Consider the following 20153-nt stretch of genomic DNA (forward strand, 5'->3'; position numbering starts at 1 on the left):
TCATAACATAAAAATAAACATGATTTGTAAATTTTAATATGACATAAGGGCAAAAATTATTTAACTGTGATACGATAAAAGAATAAATACATAATAAATAAACACAGAAGCAATAAATGAATAACATAAGGGCAGTCATCCCATAGGGACTGATGGCCCAGGAGCTGAATTATGTAACAATTTCTTGCAGACAAACTCTGACAAAAGATGTGCTCAATTAACATCAATACATTCTGTGACTGAAGCAGAAAGAAGAGCCTTTCCCCATGACCTGAATCCTATATGCAGGGGAGATGGGGCACATTCATCCGTGACACCTGGATGAAGGTGACCACAGGTCTCAGTCCATGTTACTTAACCTTTCTTGCAAGGTTATTATGGAAGAGAAGGATCTCATGATTTCCACTCGGACAACCTCCCAGGCACAGTCACTGTACTGCTTCTCTTTCAAGTAGAGAAAAAGGCACTGGAAGTACTTCCTCACAGCCAGTGTAGGTCCCTGGGATGCCAGGGCAGTTCCTCCCTCTCCCATCTCCTGCAGCAAACAGGGCTCCAGGTCTTCCAGCTGCTGATAGAGTCCCATGTACAACTGGTTCAGGAGGGTGGTGTTCCAGGCAGCAGAGGCGTGCTCTGTGAGCAAGAGGTCAGAGATGTGCTGGAGCATCCCATGGAGGACAGAGATGGCCTGGGCCTCCTGGACCTGGCTGCTGTTTACCATTGCCTGAGGGAACCTGAAGTCTTTTTTGTCCTTCAGACAGGACAAAGTGGAGATTCTCTGCATTTGCCTCAAAAGCATCAAGTTGTCCCTGCTGAGCAGGATGTGGTTCTGAGGTAGGTCACAGCCCAGAGCTCCACTGGGGCCACAGCTGAACACCACCAGGACGGTGAGCAGAGACAGTGGGAGGGCCATGGGCACAGGAGTTGTCTGTTGTCCTGGCTGAGCTGGGCGTCTGGTGAACAACCTTGGACCCTAATTAGCCTATGACCTTCTCTCTAAGCATGGCCATTAAATAGGGAGACACCATAATTTTCATTTTCTAAACATTTCTTTATACTTTTACTTCCTTTTTTGTTTTCATTCATGAGCTCTAAGCTGTGGTCTAAGAAGATGTCATCAATCTACACTGTTAATTTTGCCATTTTAATTTTCTCACTGAAGTAGACATGTGTCAGTTCAAAGGGATCCTTAACAGTCAAATGAGAAGCATCATTGTCCCAAAGTCAGAAGTGCATTTAGGTGTTAAATACTCACACACATGCACATACTCATGACCAATTTTTACTCTTCTTTGTATTAAAAGCAAAATTTGGTCTTCAATACGGACAACATTTTTGCCATCTTTACCTAGGGTACTAGGCTCCCTCAGCCTTGTGGCTTTGTGTATTTTGTTAGGTACTTACTTACCAGACCGTGTATGATAAATAAGCTCTTCAGTAAAGTCAAATACCAAATTGAGAGGGCTTTTTCTTTCACATCTAACACATCCTATATTGTCTCCATATGTGTGAAAATTTATGGTAATTTTAAACATGTATAAAAATACATTGTTAAGAAACAGATCTTGAGATCATGTTACCAAGTATAAAATAAACAATGTTTTTAAAGATTTATGAGTCTTGTTTCACCAGTGAGTCATTTGTTTCCATATCTGCCTATGTTATAGCTATTTCATACCAAGTTTTGCATTAAAGTGTATTTAGGTTAACTAAGAATCCAGACAAAAATGGCCTACTGCTTTCAGAATATTTTTCCATGAGTAGATTAAATTTTAAAAAATATCATTTGTCTGGTCTATTTCAAGATGATAGGCAATATAAATAATTAGGCCCTAAAATCAGCTAAGCTCTTTGGCTTCACTAACAAGTTGATAGGAGGCCCTGGTCCTCTTGTCCATTTGGTGACAGTATTGTCCCCATAAGCCAACATTGCAGGTTTGCCCCCTGCTCAAGGCACATACAAGAAGCAGCCAATGAATGCATAAGTAAGTGGAACAACAAATTGATGTTTCTCTTTGTATCTCTCTCTGGCCACCTCTCTCTCTCCAAAAACCCTCCAAATAATCTCCATAACTATGATTCTCTTCCTGCTCTGGTTGTGTGCTTAACTTATTTTTTCAGATTCAGTTGTTGATATTTGTGAATTTGTTGCTATTTGAATGCTGATAGTTTTGACTTTTTTTTTTCTTATGCAGTCCCTTTAACATATCCTATAATAAAGGCTTGGTGATGATGAACTCCTTTAGCTTCACCTTGTGTAAGAAGCACTTGTATCTGTCCTTCCATTCTAAACCAGATAGGTTTACTGGATAGAGTAATCTAGGTTCTAGGTCCTTGCTTTTCATCACTCTGAATACTTCTTGTCAGTCCCTCCTACCTGCAAAGTTTCCTTTGAGAAATTAGCCTAGAGCTTTATGGGAACTCGTTTGTGGGTAACTCGCTGCTTTTCTCTTGCTTCTTTTAAGATTCCCTCTTTGTCTTTTACATTTGGCATTTTAATTATGATGTGTCTTCACATGGGTCTCTTTGAATCCATCTTGCTTGGGGCTGTTTGTATTCCTGGACTTGTATGTCTATTTGCTTCACCAGCTTGGAACATTTTCTTTGATTATTTGTTTTTCAATATGTCAGTTTGATGTAATTTTTTAAAGATTTTATTTATTTAATTTTTAGAAAGAGAAGGGAGGGAGAGAGAGAGAGAGACATCAATGTGTGGTTGCTGGGGCCCATGGCCTGCAACCTAGGCATGTGCCCTGACTGGGAATCGAACCTGCGATGCCTGGTTCACAGCCTGCGCTCAATCCACTGAGCTATACCAGCCAGGGCCTCTTTGATTATTTTTTCAAATAAGTTTTCAGTTTCTTGCTCATCCTCTTCCCCTTCTGGCAACCCTACTATTCAGATGTTGGTACATGTGGAGGTTTCCCAGATGCTCATTATTTTATCCTCATTTTTTGGAATTGTTTTTTCTTCTTGCTCTTGTGATTGAATGCTTTTTTCTTCCTTATGTTCCAAACCATTGATTTGATTTTTGGCTTCATCCCCTCCACTGATTGTTGGTTCTCTGTAGAATTTTCTTTATTTCACTTAATGCAACCTTCATTTCTGCCTGTGTCTTTTTTATGCTGTTGTAGCACCCAATGATTTCCCTGAGCATCCTGACACCCAGTGTTTTGAACTCTGCATCTGATAGGTTGCTTATTTCCATTTCATTTAGTTCTTTTCCTAGAGTTTTATTCTGTTCTCTCATTTGGGCCATATTTCTTTGTCTCCTCATTTTGGCAGTCTCCCTGTGTTTGTTTGTGTGTACTAGGTAGAGCTGCTTTGACTTCCTGCTTTAGTAGCGTGGCCTATTGTGGAAAAGTCACCTGTATTTTGTGGGGGGCAGAGCCTTCCATAATAGCCCTGGTGGGACCGCCAATTCCACCACCTGTCCACACCACGCCATGTCTCAGTGCCTCTCCACCCCTCTTCGCCTCTCCTTGCCTCTCCATGTCTCTGGTCCTCCTACCCATCTGGATGAGTGTGGCTTCCTTAAATCCTTCCTTATTGGACTTTCATACAGCTCGATTTTCTGGCAAATCTGGCTGATATTTGTCTTGTAGTCTAGTAGTAATTTTTGCTCTAGTTGTGCTTGGAGGTGAAGTGTGTTTACCTATGCCTCCATTTTCACCTGAGATGTATCTCTGACTCGTTTATTAATACACTATGCCTTTTACATGGGGCTATCCTTCCCTTTTTCTTTGATTCTGCATCAATGCTTTTTACTTGTGAGCACAAATATTCGATCTTCTTTTAAAGAAAAGGAATGAGAATAATTATACATGACATTTTCTCTGTCATGTATGATTTGACCTTGCCTGTCAACTAGTGTGTCATAGGTGCTAGATAAATGATGCCACATGTCTCAGTACAGGCTGCTATAGAGAAGTACTGTAGAACAGGAGCCTCATAAACAACAAATTTGTCATAATTTGGAGACTGGAAGCCTAAAGTTCAGGGTGCCAGAATGACTGAGTTTTGTTGAGAGCCCTCGTCTGGGTTGCTGACAGGTGTCTTCTCTTTGTGTCCTCTAATGGTGGAGAGTGTAGAGAGGAAGATAGTAGTGACTCTCATTAAGACATTAATCCCATCACTGGGGCTCCACCTTTTTAAATTCATTTAATCCTACTTACCTCCCAAAGACCCCACCTCCTAAGGTATCATATTGGGGAATATTGTCTCAACAGGTTAATATTTGGTACAAACCAAACTTCAGTCCATGACAACAGGATAAAAAATCCCAAGGTATTTTGGTTATTAGAAGGTTTCATTAGAATATTTTTCACTCTCCACATTAATTTGAGAATAAGGACACATTCCCTCAGGCTTCCTTCATTTTCTTATGACACATGAATGAATTCTGAACTGATTACTAATTACATGTGACAGTGATTACCAAGCACCTACAAGGGATTTACCAGAATACCTCTGGCAATTAAGTTCCTCAGAACCAAGGACTGGATTTTGTTGGCTCTTTCATTCACAGCAGAGGCTGATGAGTTTTAGTGAAAGAGTCACTGGGATGTTTCTCTGCCTTCTAGAACCCATTCAAGCAGGTCCATGTTGTTATGCTTCTTCACTGTGGCCAACAGGTCAGGACTTCCGTAGACACTGTCATTTCTTTCAAACATTTTATAAGTGGCCATTGGTGTTCCTCAGGCTGTGTCAGTACCCAGTCAGGAATCCTGGTTCTTTTCATTTGTACATATGTGTGGAGATTATCTAATATCAAGATAATATTATTTTTGCAGCACCATCTCATTCACATGGGTGATGTCAGGTCTAAGAACCCCTTTCCTCAGAAGTGACAGTGTCCTCAACCCGAACTCTCCTAGAACCACACTCCTTGAGGGCAGGCTGACCACATCCTGAGGCCTTTAGAATTTCCCTGTTGTGGAGGGGCTTGTGGCTCTGTTGGCAAAATAATTATTTTCTGGGAACCTTGCCTTTCTTTGCCCTTGGAGTGTTTGAGTACCCTGATGATGAGCGGTGACCTTCTCATTTCCTGAACACAAGTCCCTGGTATCAAAAGTGTCAGCAGCCCTCAATGCTGAGAGAAAAACTTTGTTTTATCAAAGTAGATGATAAAATTGATTATCCAGTTGGAATCACTTTATTTTTAGTAGGCCAATAATTTTTATTTTGCCAGTACAACTTCCATTGTTCAACTCTTACATTACTGCACATATTACGCTCAATGATGACTCTCCCAATAGAGACTTATAATATAGAATTAGTCCTCTAACTATTCACTCAGTCGGTGTGATTCTCTTGAGGTTTTTTTGGTTTTGCCTTTTTGGGGGTCTATTTCTATCTCATTCTGAGAAACCAGGGTGGTGAGGCTTAGGCTGCAAAGTCAGAGAGAAATAGCCTTCTGTCCTTTACTCGTCCCTTACTTGCTTGTGATTTTTGTCTTATTTTAAATTTCTCTAATTTCTTTTTAAAATGGTGATTTAGGAGACAAGGTTTGGCCTGCTGCTCCCCCATGATGTTCTGACTCATCATAAGTTTAATACAAATAAAAGGAAAAAAATACCCACAAGGGCTGTATCATTTTTCTGCACAATTTTTAAGACTTCAGATTTCTAGTTTCTCATCTCATTATTTCTAGAAAGTAATACTTGACAGTCATGTGTAGACAAAAAGAAAACAAATATAGGTCTAAATATCATGAAAACGAAAGAAGGAAAGTGAATTTTATGTTGACAAAATGGCAAAATATAAGTTAGCCAAACCTGATGCAACCAAAGGGGGTGCTAGGGGCTGTGGCACAGGGAAAGTAAAGGCCAATATTGAGTCACACAGAGGCAGGAAAGAGGCTGCTCTTGCAAGACGCTCAAAGGAGAACTTCTGTGCTCTTCTTCTGGTTCAGTGGACTGCCCTCAGCTTTGCAAGAACACCCACCTGATTCAACTTCCTTTTAACCCTCACGTGATGAGCGCTGCAGATAAAGAGAGGAATCACACCAGTCAGCTCACAAGAGACTGGCAACCAGAAAGCCAGTTGCCAGAACGCTAGCCCTGTCTAGCAGAATGGTGGACACTAGCTTGGCTTGGTTGATAAATCCCCTAAACACAATGGAAAGATTACTTTAAGAAACTGAGAATTAGAAAGAAAACAGATGATCCCCAAAGATTCTTCTCTTAATCTGGGTAATAACCATGATATTAAAAATAATGATATTAAGTTTTACTGCATACTAACTATGGCATAGGCACTATGTAAGATTGTCACAAATAACTGAATCCTCTTGACAAATCTGTTTATATTACTACTTATTTATAGAACTGAATTATAAACTTGGAATGATGAACTACCACAGGCACACCTCACTGAACTGTGGATACAGGTATTGAGGATTTTACAAAACGAAGGGCAGAACATCTACCAGTAGAAAGATTACAATTCACTTTACTGAAATACTTGCTTTATTGAGGTGTGTGGAATCAACCTGCACTATCTCTGATGTGTGCCTGCATTGCAAATGTACCAAAACCCCTTAGGCAGAGTGGAGATCATGCTTGTCTCTAAGATAGCCCATTAAAGGAAATAAAGGATGGAAATGACAGGGCACTTAAGACAAAAGAGAGTCCAGGAGATTCCGAGAGTATAGCAGAGAGAGGGAAATGACCAAGGATTCCAAGTTCCACCTCAAATTCCAAAGGGCTGCTGTCTATTACTTTGTAGGACACACCAACTCCCTTTGGTGTAAGGGAGTTGAAATGACTGGCTTTGGAGCACTACTGAAAAGTAGGCAAATACTTTTTAAACAGCCAGTTTGCTTATGATATTTTTTTCAGGCAATTGAAGAAAAGTCCAAAATTTCTTCAGTAAAATGTGTTGTACGATGAACTAATTTTCTTAATCCATGTATTGTTGACTCTTGGAAGTTATTCAGGAGTCTTGTGTTTTCATGTGAATTTCAGAACACAAAGCACCTAAACGTTTCCAGTCGAGACGTAGCTCAGCCACATATAGGCTCTGACTTTTCTCCTTCAGGACCTCAGGGATTCTGATACAGAGACACCTGAGCAGATCCCTGGGGAGAAGTGGGCAAGGGTCACAGGAGGGCATTGTCTGAGGCAATGGGAAACAGTCTAGGATGGGACTGGCTGAGAGCTGAATGCCACTGGAACCAATAGAATTTTGGGCCAGAAGATTTAAAATAAAGAGAGGGGAGAGACTGGCCCTAGGCTCTCTTCCTTGAGGATGTCTGGTTGATGATGCTGCAATGCCTGTGTTTCACAAAGGATGGTATTTTTGATGGATTTTGGATGGGAGGAGAAAGCCTGGGCACAGACTAGGCTTGAGCTGGCCTGGCAGAGGGTGGCAGGGTTATTCTTCTTTGGGTGTTCTACAAGTGACAAGCAGTGAGGCAGAAGCCTGTCATTCTTCCACAATTGTGTAGCTTTTGTATCTTATGTTGTTTTACTTTGTACACTAAACCTATGGAATCACATCATTAAAAACTAACAGGGGAATGATAGGATAGTTAAGGTGTTAAAGATTTTAGTTTCATTTGATAGGCTTAAGTGACTAATTCATGTGGAATGCTGTTATTCTAACAATTGTGCAGCTTTTGAATAAAGACGCCTTTCCTTTACCACCAAAACTTTGCCTCCAGAATTTTGCCTAGAGGGTGGTGGCAGGCAGCAGGACCCACCTTGCTGTTCAGTAACAATTCCACAGCAGACCACCTGTCAGGCCAGTTGGTTGTTCTTATTCCCCGAAACAACTCTATTTCTGACCTGCAGCTTAAACTGGGTGTCCTGTTGTCTACTGTTAGAATCCAGTGAAATCCCTTCTCTCTAGGGTTGCAACTAAGAGTTTCTTGCAGGGCTGGGTATTGGGTGTGGATTGACCTCTTCAGCACTTGAATTAACAGGAAATGAGGGTGGAGGCCATGTTCACATTCTGGTACTTGACCCTGAAAAACCTCTCGTGCTTCCAGCAGGGGTACCAGGGGATCCCTCACAGCCCATCCAAGGGCACCAGGTGCCGATCCCTGGCTCCCCGGTGACCCATCTAAGGCTGACTGGAAGAAACTCACGGTGTAAATCCACCTCTGCTGCAGGAGGCATGCAATTGACTTTTGCATATTGACCTTATACTGTGTTTATCTCTGTCCACTCACATTAAGGCACAGTGTAGTGGGCTCCATTTGAGTTTGAGCTTCTATTGTGATATTTAAAAACTTCAACATTATTTTGAGTCTTCATTTATTGCCTGCTAATGTGCTGTCTCTATGACAAAGCATGGCTGTATCCTCACTTCTATAACCTGAGAACATGTATGTTGCATCTTCTCTTGAGAGCAGCTCCCAGCAGTCTGTAGGGTACCTGTGGGAAGACGAAATACACTATTAAAGCTGATTACAACCTTGGTCCTAAACAACCCTGATTTTCATTTTTAACAGTCTACACAAGTTGGGAGCCTGTGAGGACTTTTCAGTAATGTGAGGTACAGAAAAATTATTCAAAACTGTCACAAAGTTGCAAGAAAGTTTCCAACATCGCAATATTCTGAACTAAACACCAATCATCTTGAAAATATTAATGTGTTTCCTTCCATTAAAGCCAAGGATGCTAAATTACATTAATTTTTAACTTTGGAATAAATAAAATACAGTTTAAATAAAGTTGAATCTTAATCCACGCTGTTTCAATTATCTGAATGTTAAAAATTTAAAAATGTTAAACGTCATGTTGATATTCATTTCATAAATACTTGTTAAGTATTTTAAATTGTTTAATTAAATGATGTTTTAAGGTTAGAATACTTTCATAATCTTACATTCAATACTTAATGCAAAACTAATGTAATAATTCAAAACCTTTAATGTTCCACTTTTCAGGTTTTTATACCTCACTCCAGGGGTCCCCAACACCCTGGGCACCATGGTAGTGATTAGAATTTGTCATCTATGGTGACTTTAGTATTTAAAAATTTATCCTTGAAGGTTTTTATAATCAACTTTGTGTTTTGTTTTTGTTTGTTTGGGGGGCGGTGCAATCTATGTATTATGTGCTAGATGTTACTCATCCTCTAAAGGACATGCGGTGACCCCTTAAACTTTTCATCTTCATTGAAATTGAAAAGAAACATTAATGGTTTTACTCATTTCATGGATTCTCAAAATATTTGAAACTATCTCTTTTCTAGGTAATTTACTTGTTTTTGTAAATATATTGGTAAATACAACAAAGACACTAGCTTCTTTCATGGCGCACCCTGGAGGAGAAGACAGGGCTGAAAGAGCAATAACCAAGCAGGCCCCTTCCCAGGCCTGTGAAGGACATGCGTAAACACTCCCACAGACTATAGCTATTCCGTTCCACTCATGATTCCCTGGAGAAATTTGTCGGGCAGTTATGGTTTCAATTTCAGTCATTGCATGAATCGGAATCTAAAGGGAAATATAGCATCACAGAATTTAATTTCACCATGTCAGTATTGTATATGTATGGTGTGTTTGTGGGTTTTGTGGTGTGTGCCTGATGCAAGGCAAAAAAGCACATCTGTTTCCTGCTGCCAGGGAGCTTGTTGTAGGCGGGTGGGGATATGGGTGATTGAGCATTCAATTGAATTAATGCTAATGCACATGACATTAGCAGAGGCAGCTGGGAGCATGTACGTCTGGTATGGGTCATGGGAAGCTTCCAGGGCTAGCAAGTTGTCAGCTGACAACCCAAGGATCTTTAGGAGTTCTCCTGGTAAATGCATGCTGATCCAAGTTGGTCATGTAAAGAGCAAGTATTCCAGCATAGCAGGTAAAAGTAGAGATTTCACATTTAGACATAAGACTGAGTAAAGGCATGCACATGCCAGTCACAACCATAGAGATGACACTTAGAACTATGTGGGAGGTTGAGACGGTATGTGCAGAGAGGATGAAGTGTGGCACCTAGCCTAGACTACTGAGGACCAACACGATTCCCTAAGGTGACAGGGGCTGGCCAGCAGAGGAAAGAAGGCAGGAGGAGCAGAAAAGCAGAAGATGGTGATGACATAGAAGCCTAGGGAAGGTCAACTTCAAATGGAGGATGTGGCCAATGCCAGATGTTTCTGAAATGTGGGCCATGCTGCACCGATGGTGATCTTTGACCTGAGTAAGATGGAATTTATTGTGAACTTTGCTTGAGCAGGGCAGGGGCAAAGGGAAACTGAGGGTACATGACAGGGAGTAGAGAGATGAGCTGCATGTGCACACGTAGGGTCAGATACTTCATTTTAAGGCACCGAATACAATATATCTTCCAAGACTGAGAACTTCAAACAGGATAGGTATTTTCCTGTTTTTCTCCTGACAGCTATATAGGACAGTATAATTATGTGTCTTTTCCTATGAAGTCTTAGGATTAGTGTATTACCCTCAGTACCTCACCTTCAAAGGAGTCAGTTAAAAAAAAAAAACCAGAATTCTGTCCCAATGCTGGGGAAGGCTGAAAAATTGCCCTTCTCATTTTAATGTAGTGTCTATTTTTTCCATAATGATATGTTGGCTTGTATTAATATCTGAGAAGGGGAATAAATACCCAGATATGGGGCAGAAGCACATGATATTTAAGGGTCCTGTCACCTGCACATTCCCTCCCTCCCTCTCAGCATCCAGATGCATCCCCACATCGCACAAGTTTCCCTCCTCTCCAGGAAGAAACCCTCACCTCCTCCTTCACTCTCTTTACTTCTCCACCCAATCACACAACTGCTTTTTTTCAGTCGTGCTTTCAGCATCACGATTTCCCTAGAGACCAGAATGTCACAAGTACATAGCACGAGTTATGTGATATTTCTAGGTTTTTCTGAAACATCTGCTAGAGATGCTTTCCTTAATGTCTCCGGACTATGATGTAAGAGAACCTGTAGCTAAAAGCAGACTGAAAGCAAGATACAGTTTGTGGGTGGACAAGTAAAACTCTTCTCAGGGAAGACCACCCCCTGGTGGCCAAATGTCCAAAGGGCAGCCACCAGGAGGAGGTCAGACTTCTGCTCTGGACAGAAATCCCACCACTTCCTGAGGATGTCCCTCCATGCTACAAAAAGGCTACTTCTTGACTATTAGAATGGATTCTAATGCTGTCATGAACCTGTTTCCAGACATCTTATTAATTCTAAAAGAAAGTCTCCAGCACTGGGCAGTGAAAGGCGTGGTGAAAGATGTGTTCTCTGCCTATACCCACTGTGTAGACCAGACCCTTTTATGAACTTCCCATTGCACATACTATGGGACTCTGGGGGCAGGTGGAGCTGCCAATGCACGAAGGAAATGAAACACAGTGGTAACGAGGAAAATCTCAGTAAACATTAATTAAGCAACTCACAATAGTACAATTTTAGTTTCACAGCTGATTCCTAATGGCAGACTTCATCTATTAGAACAACATTCTTCTTGTCACACTGGATATCGATCCTCACATCTCTGTCATGCAGTAGAAAACTCTCCCTGGAAGCAGGGGAGAGAGTTTTCACGTAAGCTAGAGAATGTGAATGAATAGTATGATTGTTACCTGAAAGCTAGTGACCTTTTATTTATTCAAATGTATCCATTTTGGTATAATTTTGTAGGAATTTTCTACAATCAGCACAAAATTATCAGTGTGCCATTCACCAGGATGCATGTGTGAATTGCTAGGGTGGCAGAGAGGCCCCCAACTGTGGAGGGGTCTTGAATCTCTTCCTTCTGTAACACACTCCTCGTTAGGATATGCTGCTCTCCAGCTTGGGCTTGCCCAGGACCTTAGAGACATTTCAACAGACTTCTGTGCTTTGCTGTCTCATCCTACCAGCTGGCAGAGGGAAGAATAAAAGATTCTAGGAGGTGGACAGTACTTGTAAACACTTGGTTTCTGGATGGTATTAGTCAGGAGTTTTCAGGAGCAGAAGGAACAGGTAGGAAACCCTCAGGAGAATTGCTTTTCAAGTGTAAAGGCAGCCTTTTTTGTTTTTGTTGTTTTTCTGGGAGATCATTGTTTCCCTATTAAGTTCTTCAACTGATAGAATGAGACCCACCCACGTTTGGAGGGAAATCTCCTTTACTCAAAGTCTGTGAACTTGCATGTTACATGGCCTATAATCTCATGTGAAACACACATTCACAGCAACATGTAGAGTAATGTTTGTTCACATATCTGGGAACTGAGGCCTAGCTGAACTGACATGTAACATAAAAAATCACACTGGTCTTCTCTCATTGATGTTCTAACATTTTCTGACTCTTCTTCTTTCTCTAGTCTTTGAAGTCTGATTATGTTTTTTTTTTTGAGGGTTTTTTTTTCATTAATTTCAGAGAGAGTAGAACTGGGAAAGAGAGAAAGAGATATACATCAGTCTGTGAGAGAAACTGAGATTAGCAATTCCCACATGGACCCGGGCCAGGACTGAAACCTGCATCCTAGCTTTGTGCCCTGACTGGGAACTGAACCTGCAACTTTTTGATGTACAGGATTACCCTCCCACCAATTGAGCCCCCAGGACAGGGCTGCTTATGCATTTTATATAATTTATTAATTTTCTTTATTTTGTTAATTTCTAGGTGAGGTAATCTTGATATAAAACTTCAGTCACCCAACTTGCCACGCAAGTCACTGTAGCCATGTCCTACTTATATGAAGTTAGAAAAACTACATACATTTAAAAACAACCAACATTTCTTTGGTGGTTTGGCTTTCTCATAAGCTGAACATATTACCTTGGGGTCCCTCTGTCTTTTTCAAATTCTAATCTTACCATCAACCTTTCATTTCCTCAAGATTTCATTATTGCCCATTGTACAAGATGGGATTTCACATCAGTTTCTTCCTAGAAACTTGCTACCTAATCTTCTGACCACCATGCACGCAATACCCTCTTTTCACCACATTAATACCAGATATATCTTTCACCTTAAATATAATGAACACAGGTGATACAACTTCATAGATTATTTGCTTTAATAATATCAGTACCTAATTTCCCCCTTTGTCACGCTGTCTTTAGTGTCCCTACATTAATATCACTTTACTTTGCAGGCAAGATAGATATGCCAAATGATTTTTATGTTCTGAACATTCTTATCTTCTTCCTGAATAAACTGGTATGTCATTAAATGCATAAATCATCAATTTTTTGAAAATCATAGGCTCTTGGAGGTACACAAAAAACACATTATAAGGATGATAGTAGTCAGAGAGAATTTTTTTCTATGGTGGAAAGTGAATCTAAATCAAGGAATTTCTCTTCCACAATGTCTAGGGTAATTAGAGGTGAAAATCAGTAAAATAAAACAAAAAAATTCCATGCAGCAATAAAACCAAGATAAGGGCATTTAATTTGGGGTCAGAGCATATTTTAAAACTTAATGGAAATCTAAAATATGAAACATTTCAATTGCCTGTTAGGGTCTACACAATATCGGATTCTGTACTGAATCTTTATTTTACTAGTAATTGTGTGGGATCCTGGGAAATTCACTTAATTTCTAGGCCTCCAGTTTTCTCCAACATAAAATAAAGTAGAAATATTCCTGGACGGTTAAAGAAATGGAAATATTTAAAAGACTGAAGCTATGTTGCACCACACAAACTAGAAACTGGTAATTGTTTTCTTCCTTCTTCCATGGGTATATACCGGAAGAGTGAACCTCCCACCTCTGGGGACCAGTGCAGGGCAGGTGAACAGACAGAATTCTGAGTTGTGTTGTGAACAAGACTCAAGCACAGTCACGACTCACATGGAAGAGAAGTCTGACTTGCACGTTCAGTTAGGGAATGGCGGCTTGCATGGTGCTTTGGAAAGAAGTTTGTCACCGAGACTGTGAAACATACTCATCTATACTTCCTAATAAGTGCTGGCACACTTTGGCCTTACCTCCTTGCTTTTCTAAATTACACTCTTCTATTCCTCATCACAACCGTTCCCCCTCTCCAGGGGAGACAGTCCCAGCATGCTCTCCTCTTTCACTCCCCCTTCAGTGCACCCCCCTCACCCTCCCCCCCCAACACACAACTGTGTTCTGTCCCTTTGAGGCTTCCAGCCACCATTTTCCATTTAAGAGTAGAAAACCACCAATTAGAAGCAAAGTTGGGTGGAAGTTCTAGGTTTTTGAGAACTCCCATCTGAGAGACTATTTATCTTCTTCTGAAGAATAATTTTGGAGCCGAGGAGTGGCCCTGTTACAACAATGCAACAATCGCTGAAGCTAAAGGGACTGGGGAGTCAGATACCTTTTACCCCCAGGACTGACTCATGAGAACATTCACAGAGGAAGAGTGCCACCTATGGCTCATGACAGGCAAGGCCATCCCCCAAGTGAGGAAAGAGCAGGCAGGCTTCTTTCTGTTCTGTGCAAAACAGTCTGGTCCCTTCCCCCAATACCTTCAGAGTTTCAAAGGGCCCTGTCCCAGGAAGAACTGAGCCCAACACTTGGCGACGCTCACTTCCTTAGCTTTTGCATTTTTTGGTGTTATTATTGTTGTTGTTATTTTTTTAAGTTTTATTTTAATCATTGTTGAAGTACAGTTTTCTCCCATTTACTCCCCTTCCAGCCCACCCACCCAACCCTCCACACTTCCCTCCCTTTACCACCATCCCTTTAGCTTTTGTCCATGTGTCCTTTAAGTTTGTTTCTGTAAACCCTTCTCATTCTCCCCTGAAATTCCCTCTTCTCTCCCCTCTGGTCACTGTCAGACTGTCCTCTATTTCAGTGTCTTTGGTTATATTTTGCTTGTTTCTTTGTTTTGTTGTTTAGGTTCCTGTTAAAGGTGACATCATGTGGTATTTGTCTTTCACTGCCTGGCTTGTTTCGCTTAGCATAATGCTTTCCAGCTCCATCCATGCTGTTGCAAAGGGTAGGAGCTCCTTCTTTCTTTCTGCTGCATAGAATTCCATAGTGTAAATATACCATAGTTTTTTGATCCATTCATTTACTGATGGGCATCTAGGTTGCTTCCAGCATCTAGCTATTGTAAGTTGTGCTGCTATGAACATCGGGGTGCAAAGGTTCTTTTGGATTGGTGTTTTAGTGCTCTTAGGATATAGACCCAGCAGTGGAATTGCAGGGTCAAAAGGCAGATCCATTTTTAGTTTTCTGAGGAAGTTCCATACTGCTTTCCATAGTGGTTGTACCAGTCTGCAGTCCCACCAACAGTGCACTAGGGACACCTTTTCTCCACAACCTCTCCAACACTTGTTGTTTGTTGCTTAGTTTATGATGTCCATTCTGACTGGTGTGAAGTGGTATCTCATTGTGGTTTTAATTTGCATCTCTCTGATAGCTAGCAATATTGAACATTGTTTCATGTGTCTTTGGATCTTCTGTATGTCCTCCTTGGAGAAGTGTCTGTTCAAGCCCTTTGCCCATTTTTTAATTGGGTTACTTGTCTTAGAGTGGAGTTGTATAAGTTCTTTATATATTTTGGAGATTAAACCCTTGTCTGAGGTATCATTGGCAAATATGTTTTCCCATACAGTTGGTTCTCTTTTTATTTTGATACTGTTTTCTTTAGCTGTGCAAAAGCTTTTTATTTTGATGAAATCCCATTTGTTTATTCTTTCCTTTATGTCCCTTGCTTTAGGAGACATGTCAGTAAAAAATTTTCTGTGTGAAATATCTGAGATTTTCCTACCTACATTCTCCTCTAGGACTTTAATGGTGTCACGTTTTATATTGAAGTCTTTTATCCACCTTGAATTTATTTTTGTAGAAGGTGTAAGTTGGTGCTCGAGTTGCATTTTTTTGCACGTAGCTGTCCAGTTCTCCCAACACCTTTCTTGAAGAGGCTATTTTTATTCCATCTTATGTTGCAGCTTCCTTTGTCAAATATTAATTGACCATAGAGACTTGGGTTTATTTCTGGGCTCTCTGTTCTGTTCCATTGGTCCATGTGCCTGTTTTTATGCCAGTACCAGGCTGTTTTGATTACAGTGGCCTTGTAGTATAGTTTAGTGTCAGGTATTGTGATCCCTCCTACTTTACTCTTTTTTCTCAATATTGCAGCAGCTATTCGGGATCATTTATGGTTCCATATAAATTGTTGAAGTGTTTGTTCTATGTCTGTGAAATAAGCCATTGGTACTTTAATAGGAATTGCATTGAATGTGTAAATTGCTTTGGGTAGTATGGACATTTTGATGATATTAATTCTTCCAATCCATGAACACGGTATATGTGTCCATTTGTATGTGTCTTCCTTGATTTCTTTACTCAGTGTTATGAAGTTTTCTGAATATAGGTCTTTTACCTCTTTGGTTAGGTTTATTCCATGGTCTTTTATTTTTCTTTTTGCTATTTCAAATGGGATTTTTTTTCTTGATTTCTGCTTCTGCTGTTTCATTGTTGGTGTACAGAAATGCCTTTGATTTCTGGATATTGACTTTGTATCCCGCTGTTTTGCCAAATTCATTTATTAGCTCAAACAGATTTTTGGTGGAGTCTATAGGATTTTCTATGTACACTATCATGTCATCTGCAAACAGTGACACTTTTGTTTCCTCCTTTCTGATTTGGATTCCTTTTATTCCTTTTACTTGTCTGATTGCTGTGGCTAAAACTTCCAGGACTATATGGAATAGAAGTGGTGAAAATGGACAGCCTTGTCTTGTTCCTGATCTTAGTGGAAAAGGTTTTAATTTTTGCCCATTGAGTACGATGTTGGCTGTAGATTTCTCATATATGGCCTTTATTATGTTGAGGAATGTTCCCTCTATTCCCACTTTCAGGAGTGTTTTTATAAATGGGTGCTGTACCTTATCAAATGCTTTTTCTGCATTTATTGATATGATCATGTGGTTTTTGTCTTTGCTTTTGTTTATGTGATGTATTACATTTACTGATTTGGGAATATTGTACCATCCTTGCATCCCTGGAATGAATCCCATTTGGTCATGGTGTATGATCTTTTTAATGTACTGTTGGATGCAGTTTGCCAGTATCTTGTTGAGGATTTTAGCATCAATGTTCATCAGCGATATTGGCCTGAAGTTTTCTTTCTTTGTTGTGTCTTTATCTGGTTTTGGAATTAGGATGATGTTGGCCTCATAAAAGGAGTTTGGGAGTCTTCCATCTTTTGGGATTTTTTGAAATAGTCTGTGAAGGATAGGGGTTAGTTCTTCCTTAAATGCTTTGTAGAATTCTCCTGTGAAACCATCTGGTCCAGGGCTTTTGTGTGTTGGGAGTTTTTTGATTACTGCTTCAATTTCTTTTCCTGTTATTGGTTTGTTCAGGCTTTCTGCTTCTTTTCCATTGAGTTTTGGAAGATTATATTTTTCTAGAAATTTGTTCATTTCATCTAGGTTTTTAAATTTCTTGCCATACACTTCTTCATAGTGATTTCTTACAATGCTTTGTATTTCTGTGGTACCTGTTGTAATCTCTCCTCTTTCATTTCTGATTGTGTTTATTTGGGTCTTCTCTCTTTTATTCTTGATGAGTCTGCTTAAAGGCTTGTCGATTTTGTTTATCTTTTCAAAGAACCAGCTCTTGGATTCCTTGATGCTTAGAATTGTGCTTTTAGTCTCTATGTCATTTAATTCTGCTCTGATCTTGGTTATTTCCTTCCTTCTGCTTGCTCTGGGCTGTCTTTGTTGTTGTTCCCCGAATTCTTGTAGACGTAGGGTTAGGTTGTTTGTTTGAAATGTTTCTAACTTTTTTAGGTGGGCCTGTATCACTATGAACTTCCCTCTCAGGACTGCCTTGGCTTTCTCCCATAAGTTTTGGGTTGTTGTGAGTTTGCTTTCATTTATTGCCAGAAACATTTTGATTTCTCCCCTAATATCATTCTTGACCCATTCATTGTTTAATAGCATGCTATTTAATCCCCATGATTTTGAGTGTTTTGCGTTTCTTTCCTTAGGTTGTTTTCTAGCTTCAGTCCCTTGTGATCCAAGAAAATGCTTGGTATGATTTCAATGTTCTTGAAATTTTTGAGGCTTGTTTTGTGTCCTATCATGTGGTCAATCTTTGAAAATGTTCCATGTGCATTTGAAAAGGATGTGTATTTAGCTTCTTTGGGATGGAGGGTTCTGTATATATCAGTAAAGCCCATTTCATCTAGGGTATTGTTCAATGCCACAATATCTTTGTTGATATTTTGTTTGGAAGATCTGTCCATTTTTGATAGTGGGGTGTTAAAATCTCCCACAATAATTGTGTTGCTGTCAATGTCTTTCTTGAAGTCCTCTAAGATTTTCTTTATGTATTTGGGTGCTCCTATGTTGGGTGAATATATATTTACAATATTTATGTCTTCTTGGTGTATTCTTCCCTTGAGTATTATGAAATAACCTTCTGGGTCTCTCTTTATGGTCCTTTTTTTGGAAGTCTATTTTGTCAGATATGAGTATTGCTACCCCGGCTTTTTTTTCCTGTCCATTTGCTTGGAAAATTTGTTTCCAGCCCTTCATTTTCAGCCTGTGTAGGTCTTCAACCCTGAAGTGGGTCTCTTGTAGGCAGCATATGTGTGGGTCATGTTTTCTTATCCAATCAGCTATTCTATGTCTTTTGATTGGAGCATTTAATCCATTTACATTTAAGGTTATCATTGATAGGTACTTATTCATTGCCTTTTATGTACGTGTGTTTCTCTCTCTCTCTTTTCCTTTCTTTCCTTAAAGCAATCCCTTTAGCATCTCTTGCAGAGCTGGTTTAGTGGAGGTGTATTCTTTTAGACTTCTTTTGTCTGAGAAGCTTCTTATTTGGCCTTCTATCTTGATTTGGAGCCTTGCTGGGTAAAGTGGCCTTGGTTGCAGACCTCTGGTTCTCATTACTTGGAATATTTCTTGCCATTGTCTTCTGGCTTGGAGTGTTTCCATTGAGAAGTCAGCTGTTAGCCTTATTGGGGTTCCCTTGTATGTTACTTCCTGTTTTTCCCTTGCTGCCTTTAATATTCTCTCTTTGTCTTGAAATTTTGCTATTTCAATTATGATGTGTCTTGAGGTGGGCCTCTTTGGGTTTCTCTTGATTGGGACTCTCTGTGTTTCCTGGATTTCTGTGACTTTTTCTCTCATCAAATTAGGGAAGTTTTCCATCATTACTTTTTCAAATAGGTTTTCTATCCCTTTTTCTTCTTCTTCTCTTTCTGGTATCCCTATTATACGGATATTATTATGTTTCATATTGTCTTGCATTTCTCTTAATCCCTCTTCATTCTTTCAGAGCCTCTTTTCCTTTTCTTGCTCTTTCTGGGTGTTTTCTTCTACTTTGTCCTCTAGCTCGCTGATCTGATCTTCTGTTTCATCGATCCTGCTTTTCATTCCTTCTACTGTGTTCTTCAGTTCAGAAATAGTATAATTCATTTCCTCTTGGCCCTTGTTGAGAGTTTCCATTTCCTTTTTCATGTTGATGTAGTTTTCAGTGAGTTCATTGTAGCTTCCCTGTAGTTTCTGGTAGCTCATTGTGAGCTCATTGAGCTTCCTGACGATCATTGCTTTGAAATCAATATCTGATAGTTGAATTCCCTCTATTTCATTTAGCATTCTTTCTGAGGCTTCCTCCTTTCCTTTCATTTGGGGATTGTTTCTTTGTCTTCACATTGTTTGTGAGACTCTTCTTGTTGGCCTCAGCTTCTTAAATTGATCTGTTCTGGCTCCTTGGGTTTGTGGTGTGAACTTCTTTAGTAGAATAGCAGTGAGTTTCAGTGGTGCAGTTTCCTTGATCTTTCAAACTCACTGGTCTTGGGCTGTCATTTAAGTTGGTTTCATGTTTGCCTTTGGGTTTTGGTTGTTGTTGAGTCTTTCTTTGGTGGTTCCTTCCCACCAGCTGGTTAAATGAGGGTCACTCTGTCCACCACCTCTTGTATTTTGTTTTGCTCGTGAGGGCAGTTTGTATTGAAGCTGGTTCTTCCATGTGTATAAGGTTTAACGAATTCTCTCTTGCTCTTGTTCAGTTGTTTGTATTGGGTACTGTCTCTACTATTTAGTTGTATTTCCAGATAGGTCCTGGATTGAGGTTTGTGTGGTTACCACTCGCTCCTTCACCTTCTTCTGTTGTTATCTGTTAGTGGTTCCTTTGTTGTTGGGTTTCCTCTTCCAGTGGGTATGCTGGTGTTTACCGCCTCCACCTATTAGGTTCTCTGTAATAACAGAGTGAAGTTTGTCTCACTGTCCCAGCTGTTGTGATGCCCTTTCTTTGGTTCAACGTT

The 20153-nt window shown here is 40.0% G+C and overlaps 1 protein-coding gene across 1 annotated transcript; it reads right to left on the bottom strand.

Moving 5' to 3' along the window:
* Nucleotides 1-340: 340 nt before the first annotated feature.
* Nucleotides 341-1168, bottom strand: LOC114507612 (interferon omega-2-like). The gene has a single exon (XM_028525521.2). It carries the CDS (start codon nucleotides 908-910, stop codon nucleotides 341-343), a length of 570 nt encoding a protein of 189 aa, XP_028381322.1. The 5' UTR covers nucleotides 911-1168.
* Between the last annotated feature and the right edge of the window lie 18985 nt (nucleotides 1169-20153).

This window comes from Phyllostomus discolor, chromosome 3, assembly GCF_004126475.2.
Source record: "Phyllostomus discolor isolate MPI-MPIP mPhyDis1 chromosome 3, mPhyDis1.pri.v3, whole genome shotgun sequence".
NCBI classification, from domain to species: domain Eukaryota; kingdom Metazoa; phylum Chordata; class Mammalia; order Chiroptera; family Phyllostomidae; genus Phyllostomus; species Phyllostomus discolor.

Coding starts and splice junctions, on each gene's coding strand:
- LOC114507612 (XM_028525521.2), bottom strand. CDS start 910: ATGGCCCTCCCACTGTCTCTGCTCACCGTCCTGGTGGTGTTCAGCTGT.